Raw genomic sequence first — 15,000 nt, forward strand, 5'->3', positions numbered from 1 at the left:
CCTATTAACGCAAAGGGCCTCGGTTAGATTTCGCCAGTCGTCTGCATCTTGAGCTTTTAAATCAATACTTCTCCATTCATCATCTCATACCTCACTTCATAGGCCACCGCCATGTAGCCCTGGGTCTTCCAACTTATGATACAGAGTATATTGATTAGATAACAGGTAATTATTAATTTCTTGGATATTAACGGGAGATTGTTTATCAGAGAATATTTATATTGAATATCATTATGATACAAAAAATATTTATGTTACATATGATTATTAAGTTGTAAGTTTGAGCAGGGAGAATTTTTTTTCTGTTGATCTGCAGTTAATTTAAGATATATGAAACTCAAAAATAAAAGGATTAAGTTGTATAGCAAGATTTACGGTGGCACTGATAAAACCACTATTTTCACGTTTTCTTGTTTCCTTTTATTTATATAAATCCGTATATACTGTACATACACACATATGTATATACATGAATACATACTTACATATGTATATACATGAATACATACTTACATATGTGATGTATATATTGTATGGATATATGTATTGTACATTCAAATAAACCAACAGAACGTGAAAATAGTGTACATGCAAACTATGTGTGTGTGTATATATATATATATATATATATATATATATATATATATATATATATATATATATATATATATATATATATGTACATATATATGTATATATATATATATATATATATATATATATATATATATATATATATATATATATATAAAGTATAAGATATTTTTCAAGCTTTGCTCTCCTTTGAGTCTCCCAATTTCTAATAGATGTACTTTCAAGATAATGATAATAGTATAAATCTAATAAATTTACTTTTCATACAAAGAAAATAACGATAACAATATAAAAGAAGTTGTATTATCTTAATATAGAAGTTATTATTATCTAGTTAAAGCTCCCATCAACGTGAGGCAAGTTATTATTATTATTATTATTATTATTATTATTATTATTATCACTATTATCACTACTACTACTACTACTAGCTAAGCTACAACCCTAGCTGGAAAAGCAGGATGCTATAAGCCCAAGAGCTCCAACAAGAAAAAATAGGCCCGTGAGGAGAGAAAAAAAGGAAACATGAACTACAAGAAAAGTAATTAAAATGAAAGCTTTAAGAACAGTAACAACATTAAAATAAATCTTTCAGATATAAAGTATAAAAAAACTTCAATAAAACAAGCGGAAGAGAAATGTGATAGAATAGTGTGCCTGAGTGTACCCTCCAGCAAGAGAACTCTACCCCAAGTCAGTGGAAGACCATGGTACAGAGGGTATGGCACTATCCAAGACTAGAGAACAATGGTTTCATTTTGGAGTGTCCTTCTGCTTGAAGAACTGCTTACCATATCTAAAGAGTCTTTTCTACTCTGGCCAAGAGTAAAGTAGCCACTGAACAATTACATTGCTATAGTTAACTCCTTGAGCGAAGAAGAATTGTTTAGTAATCTGAGTGTTGTCAGGTGTATGAGGACAGAGGAGAATGTAGAAAGAATATGCCATGCTATTCGCTGTATGTGTAGGCAAAGGAAAAATAAGCCGATCAGCTGATATCATCATGGCGCCCAGAGATTTTCTAACTGTTGCTGTAATATGTATTCTCGGAATATTACGTGAATTGAATAATTCTACAACTATTATTATTATTATTATTATTATTATTATTATTATTATTATTATTATTATTATTATTATTATTATTCCTACTTGCGTAGCTATAACCCTAGTTGGAAAAGCAGGATGCTATAAGCCCAGGGGCCCCAACAGGAAAAATAGCCCAGTGAGGATAGCTCTTGAGGCTTGTACCCAAAAGTGCCTAACCAAGAGCACGTCCTATCTGCAGCAGACATCTTGTTTGTTTACATCCGAAGTCATACTCGCGGTTTGTGCTCGCTGCTTCCCGTCCAGTTGGGAAGCCAATATCTCGAGCAACAAGCTCTCGTGTTTTCCATTTGGTGCTTCAACGGCTTGCTGTTGGCGAAAAAAAGCTTAGTGTGATTCCAGCTTAGCATTCCCCCCCTGAGCAATTTGAAGAAATCTGACTGACCTGTGCCGACCCCAATTTCGAGTATCTTGAGCCCGCCCGTCTTCCGCAGAGCCGGGTCGTGAGACACGACGGAGTTCAACGAGGCGAAGACGTCCTTCTTCATCTCTTCCATTTTGGCGTCGACCTTCTTGTAGAAGCAGTTAGAGAGGGCGGCGAACCACCTGGAAAAAATAAGATTTTTACTTATTCATCATGTAAAATTAATATTTTTTTCCCTTCGTTTCCATTCCGGTTTTGTTTAAAGGTTTTAAAATGTCGTTCATGAATGGAAAATTTCCATTAGTCAATAGCGTAAAATATTTAGATATCATGCGATACAGGTATATGGGTCAAATGTTATATTTTTTCAGTACAGTGAGACAACCCCAATGATAATTCGTATCTCTGTTGATATCCCGTAGGTGTTTTATGTCCAATAAGCAACGCATATGTGTGTCATCTGTGGTTTTTTGAGACTTAAAAAAGTCTTGTGGGGGGGGGGGGGGGACTTGGTGATTATTTATAGCATCCGAAGTCGTTATATAATTTTAGACAACATAGTGATAAGAAAACCTATTATATAAAACCTTGATTACCTACACACACACATACATACACATATATATATATATATATATATATATATATATATATATATATATATATATATATATATATATATATATATATATATATGTGTGTGTGTGTGTGTGTGTGGGGGGGGGGGGTGTAACTTGTATGCATAATTCAAATTACCCATCTACACATTCACATATTTCACTTATCTATTAAGTTTATTAAAATTATCGCGTTTAATCTCACCTTTTCGATTTATCTTAAGAGAGGATGTTTTTGTATTTAAATAGGCCCTAGTTGTAATGCCAAGGCACTACCTATAAAGATGTTATTTATAAAGATATTATTATTATTATTATTATTATTATTATTATTATTATTATTATTATTATTATTATTATTATTATTATTATTATGTCATTTAGAGGGATGACCCAAGCAGGGTAAACCTTCTGGTTATCTGCAAGTCTTTAGGCATGAAGTTTCAACCCCTACACCTGCCTACCTAAGCCCAGTAGATTCTGCTTTCAACTTACAGCTGGGTAGATTAGTGAACAGTAGCTCGGAGTGGCCCACGGACCTACCAAACGTAAATATACCTGTAAAGTAATTGATTGTCGCTACACGTGATCAAGTAGTGAAGAGACTAGGCAGAAAATAACAAATAAATGTGATACTAATAACAAACACACGGGAAATCTGTCTGAAGATTTTTGCCATATTCGTGGCTTATGTTTTCCTCACAATTGTTGAACAAATTTTAATATTATTATTATTATTATTAAGCAAACAAAGAAATACATTTGGTGACACTCCAACCTCACAGAGCACACAGTTGTCTCAATAAAAGTCTATCAAACCCTGTCGCATCCGGTTGGCAACAACCCAATCACTATTTGGCGGGTTTATTTGCAACGATGAACACTTTAGTGAATTCCCTTTCTCGTATAGTGACGACAGAAGAAGCAGATGAAGAAAAAGAAGTCTCTAAACTCTAAAATTAAATCTCCGCTAAACATCTGATCACTGGTAATAAGCGAGGTCGTGTGTCGCTAAAATTAAACCTTTGCTAAAATTGTCTGTCGCTTCCCACTCCAACGTTAAATAAGACTGAAGAAGTAAATGTTTGACTCGTGCGGGTAACATTAAGGCTGAAATTAAACTTTCGCTAAAATATTTATGTTTACAATAAAAGGAAAATAAGAGTGGAAATTACCATTGGTCTTTTCGCTAAATTTAATTCCGTTTAATATGAATTGATGTTAACACATACACAAGATTAGAATTATGTTGGCAAAAAGATATGATATTAAAAAGATAACTAGAAATTAATCTAATGCAGATGTTGAATTGATGCAAGAACATTTTATTAATAATATCTACTATTACTATCAGTAATCTTCCACTTGTACAGTTGACTTCATTAATTCCGGTACACTTCCCGTGAAGCTATGGAGACGTTGGTGTATCGGAATTAATGAAGCCAACTGTACTAGACCTAATACTAGTTTAGACCTACAACTAGAATTAGACCTAATACTATTACTATGTCTAATAACAATAATGAAAAATACGTGTGATAGGTTTGTAGGATACTTTTCATTTTAACTAAGACAAAAACAAACTTGGAAAGAGAGAAAGGGATTCAATAATAGCTATTTTATAATTAGAAACGAAGTTTTGGAGAAATAAATCATATAGAATTCTAAATTGAAAGAAAACAAACAAGTGAAATCTCACGAAGTCTTAGAAGATGAAGAAGATTCAGATAAAACAAACGAGGACTGGGAAATAGATTAATGAGTCCCTCTCTCTCTCTCTCTCTCTCTCTCTCTCTCTCTCTCTCTCTCTCTCTCTCTCTCTCTCTCTCTCTCTCTCAAGTTGGAGATGATGGGAGATTAGCGCATCTGGGAGTGTGGGAATTTATAGCGTGACAATGTCTTCAAAAAGACGACGCTAAGATTTAATCTAGCGAAATGGCTGATTATTTACGTCGTTTAAAATTAACGTAGGGTTGACATTATCAAGTTTGTGCATTGTGACTTTATCTTTATTAAATTGATTAAAATTAAAATAAAATGTGATGAAATTAGATAAAAAACGATTTTGCCTTGATTCTGTTTAAATTAGAATAACCAATAGTGTATTAGCAATAAATCAGATTTAATATGACAAAACCTTATTGGAACATTAACAAAACAAGGTGCTTGAATAGCACAGAATGAAAACAGCTGGGTCTGCTCCACTTCTTTAAATTTTCACTAATTCTCTTTTTTCCCTTTATTTGGATCACATTAATCTGAATTTTGCTTTGCAATTAGGTTAACTCTCTCTCTCTCTCTCTCTCTCTCTCTCTCTCTCTCTCTCTCTCTCTCTCTCTCTCTCTCTCTCTCTCTCTCATTTATTAGCATTGTCGCTTTTTCAAGGTAATATCAAATCGTCACAAATTGTTTTATTTCAGATAGTGGTACTGGAAGGCAATCTAAATTTGGTCTTTTGTATTTTAAAAATGTTAATATTTCAAGAATACTGTTTTTCTTACGAGTGTGTGCTTTGTGCTGTTGTTATTGCTGTTGTTGTTGTTGTTGCTGTGTATGCAAATGTTACAAAAATATTGCAGTAATTTCAGTTCATAGCTTCGAATTATCTATACAATAAAAGATATAGCAATTCATATTTCCATACATACATATATCACTAATTTGATTTGAAAATAAAAACGACATATTAATGTCCAATTTATTGGCAACTAAAATGATCCTATAATTTTAAGTGAAACATCATTGTTAATACTCACTTTACCAAATGAGTCAAACATTTTTTCCCCTTATTGCAATATATTAAACACCAAAATACTTGGCAGTATATCAACCAATTATATTAACTCCTATTATAATGAGTCTCTTCATAATATATATAGTATATATATATATATTATATATATATATATATATATATATATATATATATATATATATATATATAGCCTGTATATATACAGTGTGTGTGTGTATATATATATATATATATATATATATATATATATATATATATATATATATATATATATATATATATATAGTAGATAAGACAGATCTCTCTTAATGTTGTTACTAATCTTATGATATTTAATATTCGTTATCCATTACTTATTTTTGATTTCCTTATTTCCTTTCCTCACTAGGCTATTTTTCCTTATTGGAGCCCATGGCATGATTATAGCATCCTGCTTTTCCAACTAGAGTTATAGATTAGCTAATAATAATAATAATAACAAGTGAGCAAGTCCTGAACGCGGACATGGTCCTCGTAGAGGACATACCTCCGCCAAGGTGACCTAGAGCGCCATATGTCCTAGAATCATGAATTGATGTGACTTCGACCTTCACATGACCTTGACCTTCACGTGACCTTCAAGTGACCTTGACCTTCACGTGACCTTGACCTTCACATGACCTTGGCTTCAAGTGACCTTGATCTTCAAATGTACTTGACCTTCACGTGACCTTGACCTTCAGGTGACCTTGACCTTCACGTGACCTTGACCTTCACGTGACCTTGACCTTCAAGTGACCTGCTTGACTTTTGACCTTCAAGTGATCTTTGTTCATTTGCCACTGATACTTAATATGACATTGATATAATGCACCAATATGACCTTGACCTTTGACCTTTATAAATTTGAACATCACCCATGGGTTGCGCCTGGACTAGGACTTCCCTGTTGGCTTATGCAAAAGTCAGTGCTTTATTTCTGTCTCTTGATATGGCCACTTATGTCATAGTGACACCAGTGACCACTGTGACCTTGACCTTGGGGTGACCTTGACCAAAATTTAATCAGTTCTTCCATACACATTGGGGAACTACTTGGCCAAGTTTGAAGTGATTCCGTGTAGAAATGTGGCCTCTACGTTGTCCACAGACAGACAGACAAACAGAGAAACAAACAAACAAACAAACCGAATCGAAAACATAACCTCCTGGCGGAGGTAATAATAATAATAATAATAATAATAATATGTTTCTCTCACCTTTGCCTGATGTCTTTGAAGGTCATTTTGACAACCAACAGCACAACCAACACGGCCACAACCATAACCTTGTTTTCGCGAACCCACTCGTAGATGGGCAAAGCGCTTTCGTTAAACCAGCGCTCGTTGAACAAGCGCCCGCTCAGGAACGCGCCTTCGTCCGATTCCCCCGTCTCGTCCACGACTTCGACTTCCTCCATGATATCCCTTTGTTCCTCGTGTTCGAGGACCACCTCCTGTTCGAAGAACGCCACGGGTTCCTCTTCATCCAGATGGGGGTCTTCGCCCCCCTCGTACTCGTAGGGGGGTTCCTGGGCCCTCCATATGGTTCTCTCCATGGGGTCCTGTTCGAACTCACTCATTCGTTCACCGTTTCGTAACGGTTTTCTGTTGTCGTTGGCGGGGTGTGAAACTCAGCTGCGGTATACAGAGTAGATATTAACCTTAATGATAATAGAGGTAAAATAGTAGGAAAATGATGATGGTTTGATGTATATTGATTGTGATGATGATGAAAACAGCAGAAATAGTGCTAATATTTCTACTATCACTTTAAATATGGTAATAATAATAATGACGACAATGGCAAACAACAACAACTATTATTGTTGTTGTTGTTGTTGCTGTTGTCACTATAAAGCAATTAATTCCAATAGTAATGGTGATAACACTGATAATAGCAACTCCCTTGAAATAAAAATATTGCTAGTAAGAATAAAATAGGACTCAATAATAGTTATTTAATTTGAAAGTCTAAAATGAGAAATGGTATATAATAGTTATTGACTTTCAAAGTAAGGTAAAATAAAAATGAAAATGATACAGTATTTATGAAATTAAAGTTCGTGATGAAAATTTAAATAACTATAACAGAAAAATACATGAAATCTTTTATATATTGTGATTTGCTATATTAAATCACCTGAAGTTCACAGAGCCTTTCTTTTTAAAAATCATATTATAGAATCAATCCTGTTATAGAAACAGATTCTTGGTAGAACAATTTTGTTTTCATTGAACATTATAGAATCAAAATTCTTTAAGATTTAGTCCCTTTTACAGTATAAAAAAATCCATTATGAAAATAAAATTTTCATTCAATAAATTTTGGGGGATTTTTGTCTTTTCTATAACTCATATTCAGAATAAAAATCAATGCCAGAATAAGTCTCTGTTTAGAATCGATTTTTTGGATAGAATCTCTTTAGAAAACCCCATTCTTAAATAGCATCTAATATTCTTTTAGAATTCAATCCTTCATTATAGAATCCGCTCTCGATGTAGACGTGAGCCCCTCCATAGAATCGTTAAAATAAAGTCTCATAACAAATTTAACTCATTTATAGAATCAAATCCTCTTATAGGATTACCATACCCATATAGAATCTCTATAGAATCCATCATCTACATAGATTCTACTCATATAGCAAGTCCCTACAGAATCTCTCTATAGAATCAATTCCCTACATAGAATCTACCTATTTATTAAAGAAATTCCATTAACCTCACCCATGTAAAATCTCTATATAAAATCAGTTCTCTACATATAATCTAGCCATTTAGAGAAGCACGTTCCTTTATCTCACCCAAATAGAATCTATAGAATCCATTCCCTACATAAAATTTGCCTGTATATAGAAGCAAGTCCCTTAATCTCACCCATATAGAATCTCTCTATAGCATTAATTCTCTACATAGAATCTACCTATTTATGGGAGCAAAACCAATACGCTACATAGAATCTAGCCATTTATAGAAAATAGTCCGTTAATCTCACAGTAAATAGATTCTATAGAATAAATTTTCTACATAGAATTATAGCTATATATAAAAGCAAGTCCCTCAACCTCACCCCTACAGAATATCTCTATAGAATCAATTCGTTACTTAGAATCTATCTATATATAAAAAGCAAGTCCCTTAACCTCACCCATGTACGATCTCAGTATAGAATCAGTTCTCTACATTATAATCTACCTATATATAGGAGCAAGTCCCTTAATCTCACCCAAATGGAATCTATAGAATCCATTCTCTACATAGAATTTACCTATATATATATATACATATATATATATATATATATATATATATATATATATATATATATATATATATATATATATATATATATATATATATATGTATATATATAAGCAGGTCCCTTAACCTCACCCATACAAACTTTCTCTATAGAATCATCTCTATATAAAATTTACCTGTATATACAAGCAAGGCCCTTAACCTCACCTGTATAGAATCTCTATAGAATCCATTCTTTACATAGAATTTACCTACTGTATATATAGGAGCAAGTCCCATAACTTCACCCATATAGAATATCTATAGAATCAATTCTCTACATAGAATTTACCTATACTTAGAAGGAAGTCCCTTAACCTCACCTGTATAGAATTTCTATAGAATCCTTTCTTTACATAGAATTTACCTATATATAGGAGCAAATCTGTTAACCTCACCCAAGCAGAATCTATAAAATCCACATTCTACATAGAATTTACCTATTCATAGAAGCAAATTCCTTAACGTCACCCAAGTAGAATCTATGGAATCCACTCTCTACGTAGAATTTACCTATTCATAGAAGCAAGTTCCTTAATGTCACCCAAATAGAATCTCTAGACTCCATTCTCTACGTAGAATTTACCTATTCATAGAAGCAAGTTCCTTAATCTCACCCGAGTAGAATCTATAGAATCCACATTCTACGTAGAATTTACCTATTCATAGAAGCAAGTTCCTTAATGTCACCCAAATAGAATCTCTAGACTCCATTCTCTACGTAGAATTTACCTATTCATAGAAGCAAGTTCCTTAATCTCACCCAAATAGAATCTCTAGACTCCATTCTCTACGTAGAATTTACCTATTCATAGAAGCAAGTTCCTTAATCTCACCCAAATAGAATCTCTAGACTCCATACTCTACGTAGAATTTACCTATTCATAGAAGCAAGTTCCTTAATGTCACCCAAATAGAATCTCTAGACTCCATTCTCTACGTAGAATTTACCTATTCATAGAAGCAAGTTCCTTAATGTCACCCAAGTAGAATCTATAGAATCCACATTCTACGTAGAATTTACCTATTCATAGAAGCAAGTTCCTTAATCTCACCCAAATAGAATCTATAGAATCCACATTCTACGTAGAATTTACCTATTCATAGAAGCAAGTTCCTTAATCTCACCCAAATAGAATCTCTAGACTCCATTCTCTACGTAGAATTTACCTATTCATAGAAGCAAGTTCCTTAATCTCACCCAAATAGAATCTCTAGACTCCATTCTCTACGTAGAATTTACCTATTCATAGAAGCAAGTTCCTTAATCTCACCCAAATAGAATCTCTAGACTCCATTCTCTACGTAGAATTTACCTATTCATAGAAGCAAGTTCCTTAATCTCACCCAAATAGAATCTCTAGACTCCATTCTCTACGTAGAATTTACCTATTCATAGAAGCAAGTTCCTTAATCTCACCCAAATAGAATCTCTAGACTCCATTCTCTACGTAGAATTTACCTATTCATAGAAGCAAATTCCTTAATGTCACCCAAATAGAATCTATAGAATCCACACACTACATAGAATTTACCTATTTATAGAAGCAAATTCCTTGATATCACCCAATAGAATCTCTAGAATCCATTTTCTACGTAGAATTTACCTATTCATAGAAGCAAGTTCCTTAATCTCACCCAAGTAGAATCTCTAGACTCCATTCTCTACGTAGAATTTACCTATTCATAGAAGCAAGTTCCTTAATCTCACCCAAATAGAATCTCTAGACTCCATTCTCTACGTAGAATTTACCTATTCATAGAAGCAAGTTCCTTAATCTCACCCAAATAGAATCCCTAGACTCCATTCTCTACGTAGAATTTACCTATTCATAGAAGCAAGTTCCTTAATCTCACCCAAATAGAATCTCTAGACTCCATTCTCTACGTAGAATTTACCTATTCATAGAAGCAAGTTCCTTAATCTCACCCAAATAGAATCTCTAGACTCCATTCTCTACGTAGAATTTACCTATTCATAAAAGCAAGTTCCTTAATCTCACCCAAATAGAATCTCTAGACTCCATTCTCTACGTAGAATTTACCTATTCATAGAAGCAAGTTCCTTAATCTCACCCAAATAGAATCTCTAGACTCCATTCTCTACGTAGAATTTACCTATTCATAGAAGCACGTTCCTTAATCTCACCCAAATAGAATCTCTAGACTCCATTCTCTACGTAGAATTTACCTATTTATAGAAGCACGTTCCTTAATCTCACCCAAATAGAATCTATAGACTCCATTCTCTACGTAGAATTTACCTATTTATAGAAGCACGTTCCTTAATCTCACCCAAATAGAATCTATAGAATCCATTCTCTCCGTAGAATTTACCTATTTATAGAAGCAAATTCCTTGATATCACCCAATAGAATCTCTAGAATCCATTTTCTACGTATATTTTACCTATTTATAGAAGCACGTTACTTAATCTCTCCCAAATAGAATCTATAGAATCCATTCTCTCCGGTGAATTTACCTATTTATAGAAGCACGTTACTTAATCTCTCCCAAATAGAATCTATAGAATCCATTCTCTCCGTAGAATTTACCTATTTATAGAAGCACGTTCCTTAATCTCACCCAAATAGAATCTATAGAATCCATTCTCTCCGTAGAATTTACCTATTTATAGAAGCAAATTCCTTGATATCACCCAATAGAATCTCTAGAATCCATTTTCTACGTAGAATTTACCTATTTATAGAAGCACGTTACTTAATCTCTCCCAAATAGAATCTATAGAATCCATTCTCTCCGTAGAATTTACCTATTTATAGAAGCACGTTACTTAATCTCTCCCAAATAGAATCTATAGAATCCATTCTCTCCGTAGAATTTACCTATTTATAGAAGCACGTTACTTAATCTCTCCCAAATAGAATCTATAGAATCCATTTTCTACATAGAATTTACCTATTTATAGAAGTAGGTTCCTTACCCTCACCCAAATAGAATCTATAGAATCCATTCTCTACATAGAATTTACCTATTTATAGAAGCACATTACTTAATCTCTCCCAAATAGAATCTATAGAATCCATTCTCTACATAGAATTTACCTATTTATAGAAGTAGGTTCCTTACCCTCACCCAAATAGAATCTATAGAATCCATTCTCTACATAGAATTTACCTATTTATAGAAGCACATTACTTAATCTCTCCCAAATAGAATCTATAGAATCCATTTTCTACATAGAATTTACCTATTTATAGAAGTAGGTTCCTTACCCTCACCCAAATAGAATCTATAGAATCCATTCTCTACATAGAATTTACCTATTTATAGAAGCACGTTACTTAATCTCACCCAAATAGAATCTATAGAATCCATTCTCTACATAGAATTTACCTATTTATAGAAGGAAGTTCCTTAATTTCACCCAAATAGAATCTATAGAATCCATTTTCTACATAGAATTTACCTATTTATAGAAGCAAGTTCCTTAATCTCACCCAAATAGAATCTCTAGACTCCATTCTCTACATAGAATTTACCTATTTATAGAAGGAAGTTCCTTAATTTCACCCAAATAGAATCTATAGAATCCATTTTCTACATAGAATTTACCTATTTATAGAAGCAAGTTCCTTAATCTCACACAAATAGAATCTCTAGAATCCATTCTCTACATAGAATTTACCTATTTATAGAAGGAAGTTCCTTAATTTCACCCAAATAGAATCTATAGAATCCATTTTCTACATAGAATTTATCTATTTATAGAAGCAAGTTCCTTGAATCTCACCCAAATAGAATCAATAGAATCCATTTTCTACATAGAATTTGCCTATTTATAGAAGCAAATTCCTTAACGTCACCCAAATAGAATCTCTAGAATCAATTTTCTACATAGAATTTACCTATTTATAGAAGGAAGTTCCTCAATCTCACCCAAATAGAATCTATAGAATTCATTTTCTACGTAGAATTTACCTATTTATAGAAGCAAGTTCCTTAATCTCACCCAAATAGAATCTATAGAATCCATTTTCTACATAGAATTTATCTATTTATAGAAGCAAGTTCCTTGAATCTCACCCAAATAGAATCAATAGAATCCATTTTCTACATAGAATTTGCCTATTTATAGAAGCAAATTCCTTAATGTCACCCAAATAGAATCTATAGAATCCATTTTCTACATAGAATTTGCCTATTTATAGAAGCAAGTTCCTTCATCTCACCCCAATAGAATCTCTAGAATCCATTTTCTACATAGAATTTACCTATCTGTAGAAGCAAGTCCCTTGAATCTCATCCCAATAGAATCTATAGAATCCATTTTCTACATAGAATTTGCCTATTTATAGAAGCAAGTTCCTTCATCTCACCCAAATAGAATCAATAGAATCCATTTTCTACAAAGAATTTGCCTATTTATAGAAGCAAATTCCTTAATGTCACCCAAATAGAATCTATAGAATCCATTTTCTACATAGAATTTGCCTATTTATAGAAGCAAGTTCCTTCATCTCACCCCAATAGAATCTCTAGAATCCATTTTCTACATAGAATTTATCTATTTATAGAAGCAAGTTCCTTGAATCTCACCCAAATAGAATCAATAGAATCCATTTTCTACAAAGAATTTGCCTATTTATAGAAGCAAATTCCTTAATGTCACCCAAATAGAATCTCTAGAATCCATTTTCTACATAGAATTTGCCTATTTATAGAAGCAAGTTCCTTCATCTCACCCCAATAGAATCTCTAGAATCCATTTTCTACATAGAATTTATCTATTTATAGAAGCAAGTTCCTTGAATCTCACCCAAATAGAATCAATAGAATCCATTTTCTACAAAGAATTTGCCTATTTATAGAAGCAAATTCCTTAATGTCACCCAAATAGAATCTATAGAATCCATTTTCTACATAGAATTTGCCTATTTATAGAAGCAAGTTCCTTCATCTCACCCCAATAGAATCTCTAGAATCCATTTTCTACATAGAATTTATCTATTTATAGAAGCAAGTTCCTTGAATCTCACCCAAATAGAATCAATAGAATCCATTTTCTACATAGAATTTGCCTATTTATAGAAGCAAATTCCTTAATGTCACCCAAATAGAATCTCTAGAATCAATTTTCTACATAGAATTTACCTATTTATAGAAGGAAGTTCCTCAATCTCACCCAAATAGAATCTATAGAATTCATTTTCTACGTAGAATTTACCTATTTATAGAAGCAAGTTCCTTAATCTCACCCAAATAGAATCTCTAGAATCCATTTTCTACGTAGAATTTACCTATTTATAGAAGTAAGTTCCTTAATCTCACCCAAATAGAATCTATAGAATTCATTTTCTACGTAGAATTTACCTATTTATAAAAGTAAGTTCCTTAATCTCACCCAAATAGAATCTATAGAATTCATTTTCTACATAGAATTTGCCTATTTATAGAAGTAAGTTCCTTAATCTCACCTAAATAGAATCTATAGAATTCATTTTCTACATAGAATTTGCCTATTTATAGAAGTAAGTTCCTTAATCTCACCGCAATAAAATCTATAGAATCCATTTTCTACGTAGAATTTACCTATTTATAGAAGTAAGTTGCTTAATATCACCCAAATAGAATCTATAGAATTCATTTTCTACATAGAATTTGCCTATTTATAGAAGTAAGTTCCTTAATCTCACCGCAATAAAATCTATAGAATCCATTTTCTACGTAGAATTTACCTATTTATAGAAGTAAGTTGCTTAATCTCACCTAAATAGAATCTATAGAATTCATTTTCTACATAGAATTTGCCTATTTATAGAAGTAAGTTCCTTAATCTCACCGCAATAAAATCTATAGAATCCATTTTCTACGTAGAATTTACCTATTTATAGAAGTAAGTTGCTTAATCTCACCCAAATAGAATCTATAGAATTCATTTTCTACATAGAATTTCATTATTTATAAAAGCAAGTTCCTTAATCTCACCCAAATAGAATCCATAGAATTCATTTTCTACATAGAATTTCCCTATTTATAGAAGCAAGTTCCTTAATCTCACCCAAATAGAATCCATAGAATTCATTTTCTACATAGAATTTCCCTATTTATAGAAGCAAGTTCCTTAATCTCACCCAAATAGAATCCATAGAATCCATTTTCTACATAGAATTTCCCTATTTATAGAAGCAAGTTCCTTAATCTCACCCAAATAGAATCCATAGAATCCATTTTCTACATAGAATTTCCCTATTTATAGAAGCAAGTTCCTTAATCTCACCC

The 15,000-nt window shown here is 32.5% G+C and overlaps 1 protein-coding gene across 1 annotated transcript in view; it reads right to left on the reverse strand.

Moving 5' to 3' along the window:
- Positions 1 to 15,000, reverse strand: part of LOC137658152 (thiol S-methyltransferase TMT1A-like) — a 24,586-nt gene that overhangs the window by 7,651 nt on the left and 1,935 nt on the right. The window contains exons 2-3 of the mRNA XM_068392834.1: positions 6,676 to 7,092; positions 2,087 to 2,247 (exon numbers count right to left, since the gene is read on the reverse strand). Of these exons, the coding sequence (XP_068248935.1) occupies positions 2,087 to 2,247; positions 6,676 to 7,037 (523 nt within the window). The 5' untranslated portion in view covers positions 7,038 to 7,092. The remainder of the gene's footprint in view (positions 1 to 2,086; positions 2,248 to 6,675; positions 7,093 to 15,000) is intronic.

Source organism: Palaemon carinicauda, chromosome 19 (genome assembly GCF_036898095.1).
Source record: "Palaemon carinicauda isolate YSFRI2023 chromosome 19, ASM3689809v2, whole genome shotgun sequence".
In the NCBI taxonomy this organism is placed as follows: Eukaryota; Metazoa; Arthropoda; class Malacostraca; order Decapoda; family Palaemonidae; genus Palaemon; species Palaemon carinicauda.